Source organism: Prinia subflava, chromosome 1, assembly GCF_021018805.1.
Source record: "Prinia subflava isolate CZ2003 ecotype Zambia chromosome 1, Cam_Psub_1.2, whole genome shotgun sequence".
Lineage (NCBI taxonomy): Eukaryota > Metazoa > Chordata > Aves > Passeriformes > Cisticolidae > Prinia > Prinia subflava.
Genome location: NC_086247.1, coordinates 56,675,627 through 56,700,372, shown reverse-complemented (window position 1 = coordinate 56,700,372; position 24,746 = coordinate 56,675,627). Strand labels below are relative to the sequence as shown.

General features: G+C 37.0%; 1 protein-coding gene across 1 annotated transcript; it reads left to right on the top strand.

Moving 5' to 3' along the window:
- The first annotated feature begins 834 nt into the window (after positions 1 to 834).
- CD226 (CD226 molecule) lies at positions 835 to 23,972 on the top strand. The gene is given in 7 exon segments (XM_063401815.1): positions 835 to 908; positions 910 to 1,073; positions 15,005 to 15,288; positions 19,140 to 19,146; positions 22,958 to 23,076; positions 23,173 to 23,177; positions 23,894 to 23,972. Coding segments are annotated over 7 exon segments (732 nt in total).
- The last annotated feature ends 774 nt before the right edge of the window (positions 23,973 to 24,746 follow it).

The following is a 24,746-nucleotide window of genomic DNA, read 5'->3' as shown; positions in this document are numbered from 1 at the left end:
CAGACTTTAAGATGTTACTTTTTATAACTAGTCACCGACTTGTGACCTATAGAAGCTATCTTATCTTCTCTTTAGATTTTTAGTCCCTGAATAATACATAAATGTTGAACTGTGGTGTCTGAAAAAACCACACACCACAGCATGAAAACATAGCATGGAAAAATTCTGTTTTCTTCAGGTAATGAACCCTGAAGATCCCAGCTTCATCAGTTATTATAGTATCCATGCACATTGCTACAGATCCATTGGTCATGAAAATGTTATTCTGAGATTGATTTTGGTGGGAATTTAGACAATTTCTGATGCAACTGCACTGAGGCCTCCAACTTGGTGTTTCTCAGAATGTGAAAGTAAAAAGCACATGGTGTTTTTCATATTCCAAAAGTGAAAATATCCTGTTAGAGGGGCACTAGATGTGCAGAGACTGAATAAAAACATGTCACACTGTAGTCACTGATTCCGTGTTCTTTGAAAGAAACCACACAGTTCTTTTTATTATTAGCCTCCAGCTTTGTGGAAGCAAGGTTGCTCTCTTATTCCTAGCTAGTGTCTTTCATTTTTTATTGTACCACAACAGAAATAATCACAATTCACTAGTGGAGCTTGGACAAATTTAAACAGCTCAGTGACATTCACAAATTAGAACTAATACTAATTTGTAGGTTTGGGGGTTTTTTCAGCAAACCTTTTTTTTTTTTTTTTTTTTTTTTTTTTTTTTTTTTTTGGCAATGTTTTGCTTGTAGTGCTACCAAAGTTTTTTCTGTGTTTCTCTACAAATTTAATTTTCAGTAATGTTAATACTGAAACTGAATTTCTGTGAGTGCTTTAGCCAACATGGAAGCATAGTTTGCAGATTCATCTGCAAAGCTTACTGAGAAAGTGAAACTGCAATGAATATATTAAAAAAAAAAAGCCATCCTGGATGAAACTTAATGTAACTCATAAGGAAAACACAGCTGTCTTGCATCCAACCTATGGACCTAAAGACAAATGCAGTAAAAGAATTTAATTTGAAAATAAGGACAAGTCCTTATCCTTCACCAAGAACACTTCAGAAGATGATGGTCTCCATCGTAACTAAGGTTTTCTCCATTGTAACTATCCCAGGTGGAATTTTGAAAAAAGTAATAGAAATTACTCCGTCAGAGTAACAGAAATCACTCAGGTCATCAAATATCTCAATTTTTTTTAAAGTTTCAGATACATGCAAGGCAAAAATCTATGCCAATTCAGAGAGCATCTGGCATTGCAACTTTTTTGTAAAATAAAACTCTTTCAAAAATGGAAAAGGCAAGAAGTGGATAATAAGATCTAACTGTGCCCATGTACTTTCCGTGTAGCTGTCCATGTACTTTCCAAAAACTCTGTAATTACCTGACCACTCATCCCATTTGGTTTCCCTTTCAGCCCTACAACTAAAAGTAGAAAGAACTCCTTTCTAGTAGTTTTTCATGCATGCTTTTTAACATGGGTCAACTGAAAACTGAAAGCTTAGAAGAATCATTACGTATATCTGACAGAATAGCCTTCAAAGGATAAGCAGTTGGCCTTATTGTTTTTTTGATTTGTTAGTCTCAATGTAGAAAAATTATACTCCTCTTTCCCATTCTCCAGAGTGAAAATAGATACCATTCAACATTTGATTGCATTTCCCAGCTAGGAAATAAAGGATCAAAAGGAAACTTCAGTTCCTAGCATTTGGAAGACAGGCAAAACAGATCTCTTAATTGGTTCATTCCCACCTGACTTCTGGCAGTGCAAAGCCCTTATTCACAATGGGTTAATTTTCTATATAATTCTGAAAGTTAGATGCAGTAGAGATCTGGAAGCTGATTTGGTCTTTTTTCTGGCCATGGCAGCACTGCTTTACCAGCTGTTTGTTCCTGGGTGTCTCTGCTGGAGTTAATATGAAATGATACAAGAAACAAGGCAGTCACCTTTCTGTGGGATCTTCCTCTTCTGCCCAACACCTCTATTAGGCAATCACCTTACAGATCTGAACACCCTGTAAACCACACAAAAAGTGAATTCAGTACCAGAGGTAAGTTTTTTTTTAATGATTCTGTAGGGTTCAGTATTCTCAGCATGTGGGATTTATCTCTTGGTTTGAGTACACTAGAAATGAAACCTTAATCAACAGCAAACCCCTCTTGCTTCAAGTATGTCTATTTAAATCAACTACAAAGGTAGATAATATTTTTGAATAGAAATTAATCCTTTTCTGTTTAAAGAATCAAGATTTCTGAGAACAATCCTGTTCAGCTCCTAGTAGGTATGTATAAACATGACCTGATGTGAAAAGAATTAAGTGTATCACAAGTAAAGATAAATATTATAGCTTTAATCTACACTGCAAATTAAATACGTTATTAAAACCAAACTCTAGAGAGTGTATTTATTTATAAGTAGTCATAGTAGAACTGTTGTCAGTCAAGTTTTATCTTACTTTACCAGCACCTTTGTCAGTACCAAGTATTTTCACTCCTGGTTGATATGTTGGTGTGATTAAATAAACAGTAAATTTCAAATTCTCATCCATGTAGACAGTATTTTATCTTGTTGCTGACATCAGAGACATACTTTTCGTTGTCTTCCACACTGTAAAACTAGCACATGGATGTTCACCTTTAAAGTGTTTCTTTTTCTGCAACAGGGTAAAAGTATGGAGAAAGCTGAGCTATAGTCTCGTATTTTACTGTATATGGATCTTGTTCTAAAAGATTCACATAAAAAATAATTGAGGTCCTGGTATATTAAATGCTTTTCAAGATATCTTTTTTTGATGAAATAAAGAATTTTGGCCAACATACTGGAATGATCACTTTTAATAGGTAATTAAGCTTTTTTCCAATTGCAGTGTGGGGTTTTTGCTAGGATTTATGTTATTGATTCCCAATAGACATCACTTTTCTGAAAGCATTAATTTATCTACAGTTCCCCTAGAAAAATAAACAACTCACTGCAAAATCCATTTCTTCTTCAGTTAACCAACAAAAAATTTAATTGACTTTTTTTTTTCTTGTGATTTGCATGGTGTTTAATGCTTTATAATTCATGCTTTTAGTTTTAAATATTGATTGGCTGAGCTAAAGTTGTGAAGTGTGTGCCTGTAAAAACATACAACTTTGTGGACACATATATTCAAAATGAAACTTAAGCTTGCTCTTCGAATTGGCACAGTGAAGTTAAATAGGCATTATTAAGGCTTTTGTGTCAATCAAAACTGAAGCCTGGTTTATAATTTAAATCATGCCACCAAGGCATTGAAAATTGTCAGGATTTATCTGTAATGACCTGTTACTCTTGGACATTCCTGCACCAACTTAAGCAGGTAACTATGCCATTGAGGAATCCGCAGTGCATACTTCAATGACAGCTGACAGCAGAATATAGGTGTGGAATGTATGATTGGCTTTCAAAATTTCCATTGAAAGGAAATAGCAGAAATAAATGGAAATAATGCCATATGGCATTATGCTCGTGACGGAGATTTCTTAACTAGACTAAATGTGAAATGTTCTTCACATGTCAATCATATCTGCTGGCATTTGCATAAATTTGAATAAAGTATCTTGGATTAACTTTTGCTGTCTTGCAAAACAATGAATATTTCGGCACTCAATCTGTTCGAAGTTGCGCTAATGCTTCATTCCTGGTAATCGACAGAGGTTGTGAGTGTGATTCTGCTTCCCCATGTGCTCTGTGTCATTTTTAAAAGGAGGAATGAAAAGTGAGTGAATTTAGTGTGATTCTGATCTGCATAGTTGGAATCCTTGAGTGCTGATGCTTAATGAGCAAAGATTTCAAGGAGTATCTAATGGTGACAGCGGTGTCACTGGATCCAGAAACTCAAGTGGTAACAAACCCTTGACACTACAAGATCAAGATGTGAAAAATGGTTGAGGATCATGGCTTGCTTTTCAAAACAAAAACAGAAAGAGAAGAAAGAAATCAGGTATTTGAAAATCATTAAACATGTTTTTCTTAGTATTTTGACAATATCTCTATTTATTTCCTTTTAGAGTAAAGGCATCTTTATAAAAAGAATGTCCATGGTAGTTGCACTCTTTCATATGTGGTAAAGATGCTATTGAGTGACTAAGAGATGACAATAGATTTATAATGTGTAAGGTGTCAAAATAACGGTGGAAAAATTCTATTTAGGACTCTTCTTGTGGCTCAGTATCTGGTCACAGAACAGCAAATCACCCCATCATGGTCTGGGTGAGGTAAACACAGTTTTTTTTCACTCAGGGTCAAAAGTGAGGAAGAAAAAAAAAAGATGACTGAGCTGGCAGAAGGACCTGAGATCCTAGGAGACACAGGAGACTATAACTCTCATCTACAGAGATCTTCTCATGGTCCTTCTCCTCCTTGTGGGTAGGTGGAAGACCCTAGAATTGGTGATAAATCACCACTTATATAAAATTTTTGATGCAATAATTCTAATGATTGATTTTTTTCAAAACTAGGTGTGGTGTTAACTTAGTCCTGGAGATTTATCAGAATATATAATAAAAGTCTTAGACATAAAGTGTTCCTTTTGCCTTGAATTTTGGCTGGTGGTTTCCTATGGCACTTGTGAAATAGGTGAGAGAGAACTCTTGCAGACTGCACAACATTTTCCATGCTTTCGTTATGGCCAGTGACTGAAACAGTTACTGAAACAGACTGACAGCAAAGAAATAATATTCAGGATATTATATCAGAAACTTCACATGTTATGTAGCTACAGGATATTCTTACATGTGGATGCAGTGCTGAGATCCTGCACCATAATTGCAAAGAACTTGAGAGTTCGTGCTGCCTCTTTTACACATGAATGTATGGGTAAAGAACACTCTAGTTATCCCTCAGGAAGATACTTGCCAGCTGGGTGAATCTGAGGCTTCTTTTTTTTTTTTTCCTTCCTGCAGAGTGAGCATATATCCAACAGTTTTCAGATCTGAATTTAAGGGACTTTTTTTTTTATTCTCAGTGTTCCCACATTTTATGAGTCACAAATCCTCCTGTACTAAGCAGACAAAACTCATACTTTCAGAGAAAAATTCTTTACGTATTTTCTAAGATACACTGATTATGTAAGAGTAGTTAGTATCTTTATTCCATCATTCTTAATGAACAGTTTAAAAGTGATCTGTAGTTTCTTAGGTATAATGCTTTGGGATGTGTGTCTGAAGACTGATTTTAAGTTCAGTATAAAATGTGAGGAGCAGAGATTGAAGTCACTATTAATAGAAGAAGCATTAGAACTGGAGACGTCACATAGGAATTGTTGATCATTGAAAAGATGTTCATTCGTGCACTTGCTGCCTGTAAGAGAACTTGAAACTGCAGGTGTTGAAACTTTACTTTCAAAAGGAAGAGTGAGAGAGAGCAGTGCACTGGGACAGTCCATTGGACAGGGCTGTATGGAGGGTCATCCTATACTTCTCATCCCAGATGACCACTCAAAACACATTAAACGACTGTGACATTTCACCAATTGCCAGCCATGTATCTAACAGCAGCAAAGCAGCAGCCAGAATTCCTGCAGTCCTACTTTCTTTTGTTTGAAACTATTAACTTTTGCAAAGAAATGTATACAGAGAAAAGATATGTTTATAGTCTTTAGCACATCAAAAAGAAAAATTGAATGACTTTAATTTATAAAGATGTTGGATGAAGTACTCAGAAAATTCTTTCTCCTCATATGATCTGCTTTGTCTTTTCCTGGTCTGTCTGGGTATTTGCTTACCTTTGGCCACTTGAGGCATGGATACATTTATTTACTTCATCCTTTTCCAGACCTGTCTTTAGTCCTTTGCTTCTTTTCTTTTCTGTTTAAGTCATCAGTACAAAAGTTACTCATCTGTGATGAGATATTTTAAAGTATGAATAAAGGATCAATTTACAGAAAAAGAATTTAAGGAATTATTCCAGCCAGGAAATTCAGGTTTTGTCATGTTATTTACATATCTGCCTTAAAGTTCTTAGTCTATTGTTTTTCAGCCATACTTAACTCCGTGGAGTGTTATAATGAGGGTTTATAAACACAAAAGCTAAGACAAGCTCAACAGACAAATATTGGCTTAAAAATATAATTTCCATTAATATCTGTACATCTAGAACTTCAGACTTATCAAATCTAAAGTGTATTCCTTTTCTTGTTCCCAATCTGGCAAAATAAACAAGCGATAATTTACATGCAAAATGTCTTCCAGGTCCAGGGCTCTGTTGAACTTAATGGATATATTTTTAGCTCCCTGTACAGACACCACACAAAACTTTCTTCCTATTGCACTCTCATATCTGTGATGATACATGATGTACCATTATTACTTGGTTAGAACTTTCCACTGTCATTGCCCATAATGATCATCTTACCCTTTTCTGTCTTGCCTTTACTGAAAGTATGAAGAATTTCTTTGTCAGCTGCTATTCAGTGCAGTAATTTTCCCATTTCCAGACCACAGTATTCATGCCTCCTACACAACCACAAACTATCCTCTGACTCCGGCTGCACTGGGAAGTACTGATAAGTTCATCTGGCTTCCTGTGTTTCACACATCCCTCCAAAACCATTTGGCCTTATTAATAGTTAGCTCTCGAGCCTGCATCGCTTCAAAATGCAGAAGTCCCTGAACTGAGAATTTTAAAGTTTTTATTGAAATGTTATTAGAATGTTGATTATTTCAAATTTAACAGAAGCAGAAATGACTGAACAATTTGTGAAGAGCTTTGTGATGCAGAACTCAATCAGCTAAAAGTGGATCAGAAATCTTAAAATGGACAATGAGCAAATTTACAATGCAAATAACTTAAAATATAAAATATAATACACATCATTAGAGAGATCATAAACTGATATTGATCCACTATGCACCATGTCTTTGCTGCACATCTAGATAGAAAGTTGAAACTCTTCAGCAGTGAAGAGTTATATGATATATCAGCTATTTAATTAAAAACTGGCCCTTATGGCAGAACAGTGTTGTTTAATGTTTATTTACATTATAAAATAATTGAAGTTATAATTGCCTGGAATATTTTTGTCCTGGGTTTTTATATTTGCCTTTCCAGAACTGTTAATTTTAACAAGAATTTCTATATATTTGGAAAACTCTGTTTCTCAGGAATTTTATTTCAGTTAGGTGTTAAAATAGTGTTAGTTTGACTTTAAAATTTTCCATGCTGTGCTATGAGTAGAATGGGAAGATTATTATTTTGATGTATGACTTTTATATCCACAGTATGAATTATTCAGAGTTGCATAATTCGTTGGGGTTTTTTGTTAATTTTGGGGGCTTGGGGGTCTCCCTTTTATATATATATATATATGTATATATATATTTTATTTTATTTTTTTTTAAATTTATGGATAAATTGTTGTTTCTGTCAATCAGTGACAATGTACCATTTTCTCAGGGGATATGTTTTGCTAGGAACTCAGAATAAGAATGGAAGTTCATTAATAGAGTATTTAAATGCCAGATGTACCATGAAGTACTCCCATTTTTTAAATAGAGTGATCAACCTCTTCTGTGATAGCAGAGACAGAGCTTTTCTATTCTTGGCTAGTGTGATGATATCCATGCCACTCAGCACTTACTTCTATATTAATGCTCTTCTGCCTGCCAAAAGCAGCACGTTGCACAGCTTTTTTTCAAGTCCCTATTCACCTGAAATAACTTGCTTTCTATTTATCTCTGTCTCAATTTAGAATGTGATTCATAGGACTACAGTGAAAAATTATCAGACTTCTAAATGGAAGACATGGAAGCAAGAATTAATCCTGAGGGACCTTCATTCTTTGGCTCTTAGATGCTGAGCTCCCCAGAGCCAGAATTATCTCTGTATCTTACATGGTGTCAGCCACATTCTCAGCACCTAATTAGAAAGCAAAAGGATGGAGGCAAGTGAAGATACCTTTTTCACACTTCTGCTGTGATTACTGACCTGTTAAATGCTGCTGTTCTTACTTTTTATCTTTTATGACCAACTAAAGACTGGATGCCCCTAAAATGTTAAAAGGAAAGAAACAAAACCAGTCCTGTTGGGAGTTCAACAGATATCTCCTCAAAAGCTCAGATCAAAAGGAGATATAGGATTATGGAAAACTCAGGCTGGAAGAGACTTTCCAAATTCGTCTCATCTATCTCAGCCTTCTGAGGCAGGAGAAGCATATCCTTGATGTGTTTGAGGAATTCCCATGTTGGAAATGCCTGCATAAAACTCTCATGAGGTCATACTACAGTACATAACCAGCCTTACAAGGTTTTTTCCCATTATAGCTAACCTAGATATCTCTTCTTTAATAACGTCTTATTTAATTGTAGTCCTCCAAAAAAAAAAAAAAAAAAAAAAAAGGAAAGTGTCATGTTACCAGCCTTCATCCTTCATTTTTTTGCCCAAAGAAGTTGTGGATGTCCCATCTCTGGAAATGTTCAATGCCAGGCTGGATGGAGCTCTGAGCAAGTTGGTTCAGTGAAAGTTATCTCTGCCCACTGCAAAGGGGGTAGGAATTAAACCATCTTTAAGGTCCCTTCCTACCCAAGACATTTATGATTCTATGCTGCTGTGATAGCTCCGCACTAAACAAACACAGTTCTTTCAACTTCTCAGTTCCTGAGTAAATTTAATCAGTTCTTGTTCTCACCTGAATTTTCTCCCATTTGTGTAAAACCTTATTTTAATAAGATAAATAGTATGAAGTCATATTCCACCTCAGGTCTTACCATCACTAAAGGAAGCATAAAAATGTCTCCTTTGTCTTATATAAAACTCTCTTTTGACATACCTGAGAAAATTTGTCTTTTGGAAACAGACAATGTGATAACATTTTTGATTTTATTTGGCTAGCAGTCAGAACATTGGATCCTTTTATTCATCTCTGAGGAGTTGTTCTTACTTTTTTTTCTTACTCTTTTCTTTTTAATTCTTACCATTTTGAATGTTCAGTTAGTTACTAAGAATAATGATGCTATTAGGCACTCTTGGTTACTTTGTTTGCATTCGAATGTGCTATGTTAAGGAAAAAATTGTAACATTCAGTACCCATTTGGACTGCTGTGCTTTCACCAAAGTAAGATAAAATTAGAAGGCGTGTCTTATATGTTGCATATGAGCACTGCTTTGATGAACATGTGTCAGATGGCTACCATAGGTGTTACCTGACCTTTGTCTCTTTTGTGATAGTCTGGGGATGACCCTCCTGTCTTGCCTGTTCATCTGCTGACACATCCTGCTGTCTGGGGAGATTTGCTGCTGCCAGGGTAGAGGTTAGGGAGCTGCAGAGAGACTGCTGAGACTTGCCCCGCTGCTTTTTCACATGAACACCAAAGATCAGTCCAGGAGGGACCTGGAGCACCTCAGGCATGACTGCGTGGTGCTAGAGGGGTGATCAAGGACATAGGCAGCTTTAGGTGGCGTCTTCTTCTTGATTCTGCTGAAGAAGGGAAAAGTCCTGGAAGGGAAGAGGAGGACAATTCCATGGGCCAGGACTACATTGCACGGCTGGTGTCAGGAGCAAGTTGCCTTTTGTCACCATGGGCTCTTTTATTGGTTAAGGAATGCTCGAAAGAGGCAGGATCCACCAGAGCAGAGAGGAGCAAAGCATCCTTGACAGCAGGCTGGTGAGGGGAGCTGCAATAGGAAGGTGAGATGACAACCCACCTGTGAGCAAGGAGGTAGACTGGGCTACCTAAACAAAAGGTGTGCAATTATATAGACAGGAATTTTCTTCCTTGAAAACAAGAAAACAGGGCAAAAGGGTGACCATTCCAATTATGCTTACACAAATAGGTGTATGATCCACAAACGTAATGCTAAGGGGGCACAAATGGAATTTAATGACTTAAACTTTTTTTGGAGGGCAAGTATTCTGCTACCAAAGTCAAAAATACTTCATCTTCTCAGCTGTTCTTCCATAATTTTATGCCACTGCAGCCACCACTTGGAAATTCAATATAAATTAAATATGGTATTATCTCTATCTCTACTATCCAACATAACTGACACCCAGTAGTTAAATCCAGATCCAAGAGTTTTGTAACTCTGTTTTTTGTTTCCCACTTTGTAAATATGATGGATGAAATTTTGAGATAATGCAATTTATTGGAAATCATCACAGCATGCAATTGCATGGGAAAATAGAAAGTCTACAGTGACAGTGTTAAAGTATTCACAATTAAGGAGAGTTTTGTCTAGGACAGGCAGAAAAATATTTTGTTTGGGGAAATACAAGTTAACTTGTGAAATGGACAGAGGCAGATGAAAAGCAGAGGATAAAAGAAATTACAGATTCAGATGTTTAAACTTCCAAATATTCTAAAGGAAATCTCTAAAAAGTGATTACTATTTGAGGTCTGAAATGTTCCTATCTGCAAAAGCTTCTGCTGCTGCATATAATTCTAATGATGAAACTTTCAGCTGGCCTGCAAGACAGGAATATAATTTATAATTCTCCTTGCTGGAACTTCATGAGTGTTTATATCTGAATGGAGAATGATTTTCTCATTCTTATTAGAACTGTACTCTTTCTCTCTCCCTCTCTCTGACTTCTCCCTTTCCTTGCACTCTAGGCAACTAAAGTTCAGCTTACAACAGGAAAAAAATAAACAGAGTAATCGAATATATGCAAACAAACTGGAATTGGCAGGTGAAATACAATTTTGTGCTGAATGTTTAGTGTATAATGCAGAATTAATAATTTGTACACAAAGATTCACCAAATTTTTCACAACATAATTTAATATATATTTAAATGGATGTTCTAAGGGCATAGGAGTATAAATATTTTCATTTTAACTTTTAAGATCCAAGCAGCTGCTTTTAATAAAATGCAGTCTTCACACACAACAGTACTGCTGGTTTCTGGTCTAATTGTAGAACTTGTGTCAATAACTCATTAAAACTGAAAAAATAAAGAGGCAAACCTGTGTTTTTAGAAACTCAACAAAATCATGTAGTATGTGCTAATACAGTTGGAAGACATTAGTTTAGGAGCTGAATATACTGCCTAATTGAGTCTATTCAGGAAGGGTGAAGGTGTCACTCAAAGTATTTTCTCAGCTGAAAATTGATTTTCTTGGTGAAAAGAAGAGCCCCAGAGAAAGTTTGTTTTCCTAAAATTTTAAGCCTCCTTTTAGTGTGCAATTACTTCTTTTTTGTCACTACTTATTACAAGCAGAGGAAGAAAACTCTATGTGTGGAGCTTCAGCAAACCAAGTGGGACCTGGGAACCTGTCCCTGCTATACAGCTGAGCTGGCTTTGCAGCTTTGAAAAGTTTGCTAGGATTATTTGTTATTTCTGATAGAGAGCATTACTTTCTAATGGCATAAAACAATCTCTGAAGAAACAGTATCAAATAGTACTATTGGAGGCCAAAAGAACAAAAAAACCCCAAAAATAAAGCCCCAAACAAAACCAAACAAAAAATGAAGTGGACATGAATCTGAAAATCTCTACTAATGAATGGGGACCAAACTTTCATATAAGAGTTATTTGGACTTCTAAGTGCTTCTAGCAAGGGCAGGAGGGAATGGGGCAAAATTCTACCATTATTTTATGGGTTCTTCAAAAGATTTTTCTCAACTTCAACTATTTCCTGCTGCAGCATTTTAGTTTAGTTGCTTGATTTTTTAAATCCTGGAGAGTTAGTTTACACTCATTTATACCTCTGTATTCCTGATTTTTTTTTCCCAAGAAAAATATTGAAAGATTTCACATCTTAAAAATATGAAACCTTTCATTTTTTTTCTCCTTTAAATAACTATAATAATATCTAATATAATAATAACTAAATAATATCAGATAGACATAGGTGCAAGTGCAAAATATGATGAGAGAACATGAAGAGGCTGGTGGAGGATTACAAGGACATGAGCACTTCCTTACTAAGGAGAGGCCTATGGACGTGCCCTGGGTGCTGTCACCTCCTCCTACTCTCTGTTCAGGAAGCAAGATGATGTGGCCATGGGCAGAGGGGACAGCAGTGGCGGTGTCTGGCGGGAGCTGCAGCAAGGCAGTGTCTATTTTTATCAGCTGCAGCTTTAACTCTTTACCCAGCACTTCTGCAGTGTTCCCGCGTGGCGTGTCACCCCGAGCCGTGCGTGTGCAGGGCTGAGGGCGTGTGGGTGTGCTGCTCTCCGGCAGAAGGGCTGCTCGGAGAGGGAGGGTCTCATCCCACACGCACCAGGCTGAAGGCAAAGAAACTGCGCTCGGAAAGGTGCTATATAAAGCAAGTGATTGAGCAGAGGAGGAGGAGGATGTAAGAACTGTGCTGATGCTGCTGTCAAAATAAAATGGGACAATTGCTTAAAACAAAAGCCTGGAATACTTTAGTGTACTTAGAAGATTTAATTAGAACTACGTAGGCTTGATTTGCCACTGTTTGTGCCTTATATAACGATATAAATTGTTCAAGGTACCATATTGTAATAAGGGGAGATATTTAAATTATTCATCAAGAGTGAAAATACATTAATGTTACTGCACACTTTCAAATATAATATACAATCAAACAAAGAAACAAACAAAAATCATGATGTCTGTGTTTGAAAATGGTTATGATAGAATGTAGAGCAGCCAAGAGTCTCCATACTGTTTCTATTTTAATTTGGCTCTTTGTACCTTGTTCTCACTATTAACATAACATTTCTTATTTTATACATGCAAATTATACAGCTATATCAAGATTTCTATGTGGAAATTCTTCACTTAATCTGCAAGGCAACCTTAGCTTTATAAGGTATCTGTTATAGTATAGTACAATGTTGTAATATTATATATTATCCAGCAACTGGGATATATTGTTTGGCAAATATAACACAAGAGTTAAATAATAAAGACAGCAGGGATTTTCTTCTGTTTGGTGGAAAATGTTTTATTTCTTTGTTCCCAGTTGACCATATGTGCAATGCACAATTTTTTAGCAAATATGTGGCAAAGCAGTAGGGAAGAAGGCTGGTTGTTACAAGGTCCTGTCATTTGGTTCAAGTGGAAATGCTCTTGAAGGTGGGAGGTAGCATGATCATACACAAAATTCCCTATTAAGTATGTTTACACAGGAGAAGTACCTGGAGTTCAGGGTGACAGGTTGTAATGGAACAATTAGGACAGCGAGGATGTACCCAGGAGAAGATGGGGAGATGCCAATGCTTCTGAGGGGAATGTGGGTAGCAGTAGGGCTTGCTCATAGTGGAAACCAAGAACAAAGACTGCACAATTAAGGGCAAGATTTCTTTGGCAAAAATATGTGGTTTGTTGTAAAGCAGGCTGTTGCTGGAAGTTAGTGGTCTGAGGAAAGGATCTGACCTCTAAGAATTCAGTGTTCCACAGAAAGGATGGATTTCAATCACTTTTGCATTTACCCCTCTTCCCTAGCAGATCTGAATGAATCTGCAGATCTGTATTTGCAAGATACATATGAAAAAGGTTAGCTGATCTAATGTAGTGAATTTTGAGGGACTGCACTTCAAGGAACCTATTTTGTAAGTGCAGAGTCCCATCATAGCAGTCATTCAGTCTAATCTGAATAATACTTAGACTTCCATGAGTAGACTTGCTGGAATTAGCATGATAACTTAAATGATTATCCAGCCTTGGCAGTCAACTTCAGTAATAGAAATTCAGCTGTCTTTGGCAAGCTGTGTAAGGAGTTAATTAGCTTCACTGTGTTGTACCTTCTGTTTGGTTTAGTGAATTTATCTCTGTTCTGTCCTTGCCTGTCATTAACTTTCAGTCTCCTTGATTGCATTCTACATGGATCTTCAAGTTCTTCATTAATTATTTTAGGTAAACTCATTAGACACTGTTCCTTTTGTCTTTCTACATTTCAATGTTTTAATCATATTTCCAGTCTCCAAAGGCAGAGGGAATGTAATTTTTCTGTGCTGAATTCCATTGATAAAAAAAATTGCAGGCTAGACTTTTTACTCTCTTTTTCACAGAGACTGAGAGACTCTCTGAAGTTACAGACTCCCACAGTGGAGTCTCCATCCTGTCAACATGAATGGAATCACTTATTCCTAGGTAGCCTACTTACCTTCCAGTTGTAACTGATAGATTCAAACACATCGAAAATATATTTTAGTGACTTTTTTACTTAAAAACATCTAATTTAAAAAATCTCATGGAAGAACTTGAAAGATTGATCCTTTTACAGTGTAAGAAAAATAGTGTGATCATTAATCTTTTCCAACATTAAAGTCTTCAGCAAGATGACAGTGCTCACCCTAGCTTGTAAGATACAGGCATTACAAAGCTGACTTTAGAAATCAAGTGGCTTGGAATGTCAGAGAAATTGACAATCTTTCTATTGCAGACTTTTAAACATTTATTTTCTCAAGTAGTAAACAGTAAATTATATTACTAAAAACAATAACTCAGACCGAAGGCATTTCAGTCAAAATTATTTAAGGTATATGTATGGCTTCTATGTGGTTGAAGTCTGGAATTGATCTGCAAGTCTTCTTGCATACTACAGACAGATTATCAGACAGATTTTTCCCAAGTAGAGTGTATGAACGGATAAGAACTTTTTAAATTTAGGTGGTGTGAGTTTTGTGAATAGGAGAATTGCAGTTCTTAGGCTGGAACCATTTTTAACATAATTTACTAAAGCATGTCCTGAGGGTCACATCAAACCATTTTCTTATTATAACTAGTGTGAAAGAAGAACAAGATTACTCCAGGTTTAATTAGATTGGCCCCATAATTTATGCTGCTGAATATCTGCTGAAACTGTTAATAGAACATTCATGTACTCATAGTTTACAGAAATAGCCTTGTTGCAATGGCATCACAGACTCACAATTCCATAAAGACTGTTTTGTCTAAATGTGCACAAAAATATAGTCACAGATAGGTATAAATTGTATTTTTCAGCATTTCAAATTATTTCAATATCATTCTGCTGTAAGTCAATTTCATTAATATTTGCTGTACTGGAATTGTGGATACTAAATTTCCCCTGAATGAATTATAAGCAGGTTTTTGCTGGGTTTTTGCATTTTTCAACAGATGCTTTTGAAGTGTCTGGGAAACAAAATAATTCTGTGTTTACCAAGCCAGGAGGAAATGTTGCTTTTACTTGCCCTTGTAAAATTGGAGATTCAGTGCAGCGAGTGATGTGGGAAAGGATTAAAGCAGATTGGGCGGGTATTGTCATTCTGTGCAACTCATCAGGAAAGCAAAGCTTTGGTTCAGATTTCAAAGAATGTACACCAGTGGATTGTTCTGATCAGGAAAACTCCAGGACTGTCTTTCAAAACACTACAGCCTCTGACTTTGCACTGGACTTCCATGTAGCTGCTGGGAAAAACAAAACTATATGATGAGTTTTCCTGTGGCTGGTAAGTGAAGGAGAAAATTGTAAATGGCCAAAGTAGGACCTTCTGAGGCATTAACACTTTTACACAAATAAAATAACTTTTCAGTAACAAGTGAGGATTTATTTAAAGACCACATTCCAATTACCAGCATGTAAAAGATAAAGTTAACAACAAATCTTTTCTCAAAAATAAGCTAGGTTTAAGCTTGCCTGATCTCATTACAGGACTTTAGACCTGTTTGTGAGAAACTGGTTTGATATTAACAATCACAGAATAGAATAGAATCATGGAGTAATTTAGACTGGAAAAGACCTCCAGGATCATCAAGCCCAACCTTTGACTGGGCACCACCTTGTCAACTAAACCATTCCTGTTGTTTCTTGTACACTTCCAGGGACAGTGACTTCATTACCTGCCTGGGCAGACTCTTTCAATGCCTGACCACCTTTTCCTAATGTCCAACAAGAATGTTCCCTGGTGAAGCTTGAGGAAGTCTCTCTTCCTGTCACTGGATGCCTGGGAAAAGAGACTAATCCCCACCTGGCTACAACCTTTTCAGGTGATTGTAGAGAGTGATAAGATCTCCTCTGACCCTCCTTTTCTCCAGGCTATACAACCCCAACTCCTTTAGCTGCTCCTCATATGACTTATCAGAAGGAGATGCTTTGGAAGGAGAGTGACAGCCCAAGTTTGCAGGAAGAGGTGGGTATCCTCCCAAAGAAGGCACAAGGAAAATTCCCCATCAGCACATTGTACTGCAGGGCCTTGGGGATGAGACCTGTCCTACAACAAAGGCAAAAAGCACACTCACAGTATTTGTAATGTAGAAATCTGTAAACTGGGCTCTACCTTATTCAGGTAAAGAGTTTCCTCCTGGAGAGCTGAGAAGCTCTCTAGGTTTTGCTGTTACTATAGTCACAGTTTGCTTATAATAGGAGCTACATGTCTCAACATATAGACACTTAAAATGTCTCAAACTCTGCGTTGAATTCCAGCTTTACCTCTATTTGCTGTTATGACTCAAAAAACAAGAAAAAATCAAGAAAAAAAAAGACTTGTTTTTGCTTCTTCTCAGTAGAATGCATTTTGAAGACCTAATCCTTGCACCACCCCAGACCTTCTTCTGTTGCAGCATTCAGTCCAGCTTTCATTGCTCTGCCCTTTTTCCTGGTAATACATGAGTGTTTGGCAGTGCTGTGGCATGGTGTAAAACTCCAGAACATGTTTAAACTGTGATATGGTTCATTGAGAAGTGGAGAATCTGCTTGGAAAAAAACCATAATGATCTGCTTTACTTTGAATAATTGACAACAAAAAACCATGAAAATGAACAGAATGTGATAAAAATACAGGAAACAGGACAAAAAGTCCTCACTTCTGACAATTTTAAAAATTCAAATTTCAAAACCCTGAATCTATTTATATAATCAAGCATGCCTTGATTGTGGAGGAATAGAAATATTTCTTTCTTACTCCCAAGTGCAGTGCTTCTAATACCAAAACTAAAACATATAATTGCAAAAAAATACAGTAACCTCTGGAACGATCAGTTCTACCTATACAAAATCTTTCCTCTCCAAAAGAAGAGAGTTAAGTTTCCATGCTTCTTTTGCTCTTGAAACAAATTCAATTTATGGCTTTTTAGTCCTAGCAATAGCAATATAGTTGTGGCTGTTTCTTGGAGAAAAAAATGAAAACGTTGAAGAATATGAAGTATGCTATGATTCAGAAAACACTCCATTGCATCCCTTTTAAGCCCTTGCCCTGTATAATTAAGTGCACTTTGTTGAGCTTCATTAATTTCAAAGAAAGTGAAATATCAAGGATTTCCTGTTATCAAGGAATTATCAAGGATTTCTCTTTGACATTTGGAATTTTTCATAATATATGATAAATATTTCTGGTGTGATATGGAAAGCAATAAGTGCATAGAAACAGCAGGGCAGGCATCAGTTCCCACAGCACTCTGTGCACAGACAGTGCAGTCTCTCACAAACTCATGAGTGACTTACTCTGCTTGATCCAACAGTTGTGGCTAGAATAAACAAACTGCTGCCAGAAACTTGCTGCATTTTTTTTTTTTTTTTTTTTTTTTTTTTTTTTTTTTTTTTTTTTTTTTTTTTTTTGGTATATGTTGTACCAGTTCAGTCATGTAATTTTCTTTGGCTTAGCATTACAGCTAAGCCGTGCTCCAGCTCGGATTTTCTACCAAACTCTTCCAACGTTTTAAGCCTGTTGGTGTGATTCTGCATGGGTGAAGCGATTCTTCTCGCCTTGCCCAGTTCCAGAGTTATTTTGAAATACTGAGTCTAGAAGGTGGGAGGAGAGGAGGAGAGCTGCTGTTTAGGTTTTAGGCTGAGAGAGTAAGAGAAAAGATAAGAACCCCCCCTTTTTTTTTTTTTAAGCTGCTACTGAGAGGACTTTAGGAACTTTTGAAGAGGAGGAATCTTAGGTGAAAGGCTGTATTAAGAGCACAGGATTATTTTCAGAAGAGGTAACAGTCCAAAAACTGCTGATTCTGAGAGGTGGCATGGTAGAAAAAACCAGCTTGTTTCTTGTCTAGAGGTCAATGTATTTTTGCAAAGAAACACAGTGTGGAATTCTTGTTAAAAAAAAGGGAGACAGGAAGGAAGAGATATTCAAGTATCATGAAAGCAGTTCTCATAGTTGTATCAGTAAAAGTCAGAATGTTGCATTTAATGTTTTTGAATGCTAGTGAAAATTAAACCATGAGATTAATTCAGTATCATTAAGTTTATCCATTCTATCCCACTAAATAGTGTGACTGTTGTTTTCCAGAAACAGGAGTTTATAGGTTAAATTGGACTTCTGCAAATATTTTTTGACCTCAAAACCTGGAACATATAAAGCAATGTATTTGTAAAGTAGTGTAGTTCTTGTTAGATGACTCTTACAGAAACAGATGCATATTACATAATTATACAATGTTTTCAAGAGATTTTGGATTAATTTCTGGTGTGTTCTTCACCATATTTCTCATTCTAAAAATTCTGTCAATATGGAGATCAGTCATGACACCAGATTCCACATCTGAACCCATTTTCTGTGCTTTTCTTACCGTGCTTTTTTCTTTGAGACAGTCTCCGAACTGCAACCACACATATTATTTTGGTAGATGATTGAGAAAGAATGGGACATGTCATATGAAAAGACTGAAAACTTAGCAGGGCTGAAAAAGAAGTACTTATTCCCTCCTGAGGACACAGACATTTTTAGAGACTTAATAAATTTTTTTTTTGCATTAGCAGAAAGCAGGGTAGCAAGTTCTCTTAAGCAAAGTAAAACAGAAATATGTTTTTGTGTGGCCATGCTAGATCGGAAAAATGGGTTAGTGGCTCTATTTACATGCATGTTTAGAGGGTCAGAGTTATATTGCTTTTTACCAGCTTTGTTGGCCTCCTCTGGACACATTCAAATAGCTCCACCTGCTTCTAAATTTGTGGGGCCCAGAATTGCACACAGTGCTCAGGGTGAGATCACACCATGGCTGAATACAGGAGGATAATCTTCTACCATCCAGATGAAAAGCAGGGAAGTACTTGTACAGTTGCTTGGGGCTATAATGCATTCCTTGAGAGCTGGAAGGAGACAGCAGTGCATCTGGAGAATGGGAAGCAGACAGAAAATAAGAATGGCAGTAAGGGGGTGAGGAGAACCAGGATAGGGGTGAAATCAGCTTCCTGCTTCCTTCGTGAAGTCATTCAGTATGAACACAAGGTATCAAACCACTTCTGTGGGTTTCTGCTCAGCCAACCACCATTCCCTGGGCTTGAACGCATTCATGTTGGATTTCTGCCTTTCAGCTATGGGGTAAACTATTTCAGTGATACCCAGTTAGGATAGCATACACACCAGTCCAACAAGGCATGTAACAAAATACATGAAGGTCTTGACAGAGCAGTTAGAATCTCTTGCTAAAACAGCTCTCTGACCCATCAGTGCTTCTTCCTCAAAACCAAAGTCAGTTGAAAAATGTCCCACAAAAAAAAAAAAATCCCAAACTTGCAGAGAAATACTAATACTTAACAGAAATTGTACCGATGCCGAAAATATACTTAATAACCTCCTGTCAGCATGACACCTTTGCTGAGAACATAAGAACGAAAGAGACATATGACAAGCCTCTGACATGTTTCTGCAAAATCTTGACTGGGATGTTAGTCAGTAATTACAAAAGGTTTTGTATAGTTAAAGAAAACAAATGCCTAAGGGAGGTTTTGCTCACTTCAAATGAGAAAAGGCACACGGGCTTTCAGTTGTTATTAGTTAAAAGAAAAAGAATCTAATGATTTTTTGCATCCATATTAAACTGACATCTGATAATCTCAGCTCTCAAACTCATTAACTCAGAGATTATTATCTTGACCTGGTAAAACTGAAGGTGAATCTTCAGAAAAAGAAAAATGAAGCCTGGAGAAGTTAAACTGAAGGGTGGGGATGCTGCTGAAATCTGCAACTCTACCCAGATTCACCCATCCTTGATGACAATCAAATTAAAAGATTTCATTTTGAAAATTTTGAAAATTTTTGAAAATTTTTTCCTGTGTTAATTATAGGATTTTTTTCTATATTTCTGTACGTACTCACTGGCACAGACAATTAGTTTCTCTGGTGGGTATCATAAAAGCTGGTAAAACAAGACATAATTTTTCCTGAATTTGGAGGGAAGTATATCCACCATCCTGTCATTTAAAATACACAGGAGCTGAAAACATTCTGGCAGTAGAGTGATTTCATACGTGGTTATAACACCAAAGGTGTTGGCTTGCGTTATTGGGCAGCCTTCTCTATAGTGTCACATGCCTTCACCAGTGTAAACTTTTGAGAGAATTTTCTTTCTTTTTTCTCTCCAGTAAAATAGCACTGGATTCAAGAATAAGACTCCTGTGTAATCATTATTTTTTGCTATCCTTTCCAGTAAACACATTAATACTAAAGAGGCATACCTGAGCAAGTCTCATGTGGGATTCAGGACAGCCAGATAAGAAGATGTGAACCTTTTTGATCCTGGAGAGGAAAGCCATCTGGTGATGGCTCAGCAGCGGGTTAGCTGGCATTACTGTCGTTAGTGACACTGATTGCTTTCCTTTGCCTGCGACCTAAGCACATAACCTCCTTGTCTACCCCAATGGAAGCACTTTGGGGCAGCTGTGGTTTCATTGTAGAGTGAGCAGAACATTAAAGGGGGAGTACAGCTGAAGACACATTTTAGCTTTTGTTCACCAATGAATAGCTGAGAACTTGAGCTGTGGATTACCTGTGTGACTTTGATAATATTACCTCTGTTCTTTCCTCCAATGCTTTTCACCTAAAAGAAAAAAGTATTACCTCACCACAGACTTGAGCACTATAAGAATAAATTGGCTTATACCTTGAAGCCATTTTCTTGTCTGTCTCTGCCTTTAGTTATTACAGGTTTTTCTTCAGTTCCATTTGAAGATATGACTCCATTCCAAAGAAATCAATGCATTTCAAGCAAACTTACTATAGGCTTAACTTTTCCTGCCTAGGTTGCAGTTTTCAAAGAAAGCCTTTTTGCTTAGGCTAGAACAAATGTGGCAGGTTTCCTGACATCCATCATCAAGGCAGGTACAATATTAGGTGATTAAAAAAAGGGGATGATAATGGGAGAAAGTTTTGTGATTTTTTTTTTTTTGTTAAAAACAGAAGAGATTTCTTTTTGAATTAGAGCAGAAAATAACCGATACCATTGTGTGCAATACTGAACAGAAAATCTCTTGAGCATTGAGATGATCTTCCCGGTATTCTGAAAAATAACTTGCTGCTCATGAAAATATTGCATGGTTGTTTGGTATCTCCTATGGGACAACCTTTGCAATCACAGAACCACTGGGTCAGCTTGAAGAGACCAAAGTGGGTCACTTGGTTCAACCTCCCTGCTCAAGCAAGATCATCCTGGATGGCACAGGATTGTGTCCAAATGGTTCTTGAATATCTCCAGTGAGGGAGACTCCACACCTTCTCTCAGCAATCTGTCCCAGTGCTTGGGCACCCACACAGTAAAGAAGTTCTTCCTCATATTCATGTGGATCTTCCTGTGCATCAGCTTCTGCCCATTGCCTCTTGTCCTATTGCTTAGCACCACTGAGAAGAACCTGGATTCATTAATCTTCTTGGCACCCTCCCTTTGTTAGCGCAGAAACACATGATCACAGAGGATGATTGTAGGCAGGTGCTTTTATTGAAGAGCTCTGGGAATCAGGGGTACAGACCAAAATCTGACTCCGACATGGATTCGAGATGGACATGTTTTTATACCCTTTTTTTTAATATAACTACATATTAATTATTAAACTTACATTGTTTTATTGCGTACATTGATTTTACCCAAGCATGAATTTCCAAGCCCTCCAAACATAGTTTCTCATGATTCTTATTGCGTTTTTACAATAATCATATTCAATTACCAAATAATTATCTAACAGTCATATCATTTATCATTTTCTGATTACACAGGTGCAGTTTCACATGATCCAGTAAAGACAGTCTGTTCCCAAGCCTACCCAACCCCTGCTCCCTTTCCCAGGGCCTACGTTTCTTTCCATCCCCCCTCAATCTATTGTATACAATTCCCATTGTTTTAAAACACTTTAACCCTATGTTATCACCTTCAGATACTTACAGACTTAGAGGTTGGATTTGATGATCTTAAAGTTTTTCCCAACCTAGCTGATTCTGTGATTCTGTGACATTGATGATGTCTCCTCTGTGTCATCTCTTCTTGAGGAAGAACAGTCCCAGCTCCTTCAGCCTTTCCTCATTAAAGAGACTCTCCATCATCTTTGTTGCCGTATGCTGGACCTACACAAGGAACTCCCTGTCTCTCTTGCCCAGAAGAGCCCAGAACTGGACACAGCACTCCAAGTGCACCTCACCAGGCAGCAGGATCACCTCCCTCGACCTGCTGCCGAGGCTCTTACTAATGCACCCCAGGATCCCACTGACCTTTTCACAAGGACACACTGCTGGCTCATGGACAGCTCACTGAGCACTGGGACCACCAGGTTCTTCTCTGCAGAGCTGCTTTCCTGTGTATCAGCCCCAACATGCACTGGCTTGTTGAGTTATTTCTCTCCAGGTTCAGGGCCCTGCCTTTGACCTTGCTGAATTTCAGACAGTTCTCTGCCCACCTCTCCAACCCATCAAGGTCCTTCTGAAGGGCAGCTCTCAGACAGCCCTCTGGGGTGTTGGCCACTCCTCAAAGCTTTGTGTTAGCTGAGAACATTCATTTAAGTAGACTGATAACTTTTATTAACCATATATTGAGTCATTTATGTATGGACTGGTTTCTCACCAGGTGAGGGAAGGAGATAGAAAAGGATTATACAAAGCACAGCTTTTTTTTTTTTTTCCATACTGCTGTGCTGTGTTCACTCACCTTTGGTCATCCCAGTCACAACTTTGTTAAGAGCTGGTTTAGCATAACACAGGCTTTTTAGAAATGAGGAAATTGCTGTAGAGTCTGAATATTGAGCGTGAGCTGTCATGGAATAATGTCTTTATAAAATCATTGATTTTTCAGCTTAGCTTGTCATAAAAAGTTCATGCTGATTTATATTTTTACAAAATACCAAATGTATTTATTGCAATCATATTTTAGCAACTTGGGATCACAAATGGTTTATTATCTACATGGCTGAAGGGATTTGGATTTGTGCCGCTGTTTTGGTATTAGATTTCCTACTAATCTTCTGCATCACCACTGCTTATCACAAAAAAGTGAGTAACAAATCAATTTGCACAATATACTGAAGCAGATGAGGATAGATGTGTTAAACAGCTCATCCTACTATCCCCCTCAGAATGAAAAAAAAGAAAAAGTATACGTAAAATTTTATTTTCTCACCAAAATTTTGAACTTGAAAAAACCCATCAGTTCTACAGCCTATGAAAAAGTGACACTTTCTGTGGTTCTTTTCCTTTTTTTCACACTGGGAAAACAAATGGCTTACTCAAGTTCCTTTGTCAGCTAAATGCTTTCTGTGGTATTAGCTGAAACAATATGTTAAGGGTGATTTGTCAGGAATAACATCAAGCTAGGTACTGCTATTCCTATTTTGTGCACAGGGGACAGGTGATATCTTGAAGTTTTCTACATCATCTAGCATTTTTTTTCTCTGATTTTATGTTCCAGATTTACAGATGGATCCAAAGTATTAGTTTAAAACATTATCTAATTTTGCTGTTTTCCCTGCCAAATATCTCTAGTGGTCTAATCGAGAATCGCTTTTCTTCCAAAGAAAAAAATTAGTGAGCAGAAAATGTATTCCTTCCCCTACCACAATATATGAGGTGACTGTAATTTTGGGCAACATACTAGTATTTCCGCGAATCAAAGCCTTTTCAGGCTTTTATGACACAGTGCTAATCTCATGCCTGTTGCAGCTTGCAACCCTACCTGGATTTTTATTGTATTTATTGGTTTCAGTGGGAAAGTAAGCAATATCAGCACTATACTGGAATTAGATCTTTTAGACTATACTATCATGTACGGTGCGGTTTCTTCCACTGTTTCTGACTAAATGTATGTCTTCAGAAAGAAGTGGAAGATCACAGAGGCTTTATCAAAAGCTTTGTACTCTACTCAGATCTGGGTAAATCACTTGTTAAGATGAAGCTTACTCATGGTTTGTACTCTATTAAGATTTTTCTCTTTTGTGTCTGCTCTTTATACCCCCTGAATCTTATAGTCTAATCTTAAATTATATACACAGGAAAAATTAAAGATTTTAAAATATTATTACTACTGTTCATTATTTTTTGATGAATATCCTTCAATGCTTTACAGCTACATTTAGAGATTCTACTTTGTTCCATGTTATTAACAAATAACCTCTTTTGGTTTGATAGCCTTTTTATTTTTTGTCTTTTTTAATGTCTTCTTTCCTCAAGTCATAATTTTAAAAATTGAGGCAAAAAATTATATTCTATGATATTTTTTGTCTTATCTTTTTCCAGTTCAGCTTCACTACAATTTTTTAGGATAACTGTTTCACTGTATCTCTTTTTATACTGTAATAGTCCATGTTTTGGAATGCTGGCTCTTTTTCCCCTCTTTAATAATCCTATTCAAGCCCTGAAATTTAGAAGTGGAAAGACAGGAGCCAATTTCACTGCTTCTGTCTTGTCTCTTCACACTCTTAATTGGGGGTGTGTTTAGGGAAATGTGTGTTTTTTCACGGTGGATGTGAGACTGGCTTTCCACCTATCACTCCTCAGATCTCACTCCTGTATGACCCAGTGATAAGCTCCACTGTCAATATGTCCCTATAAAGCTGATTTCTCTCGCTCTGACTGTTGAGTCACTGTTCGATCCAGGATGAAGCTCTTCCTAGAGTGGCCATAGGCTAGGGATTGGCCTTTTGCTTCAGAAAACACCTCTCCTCCAC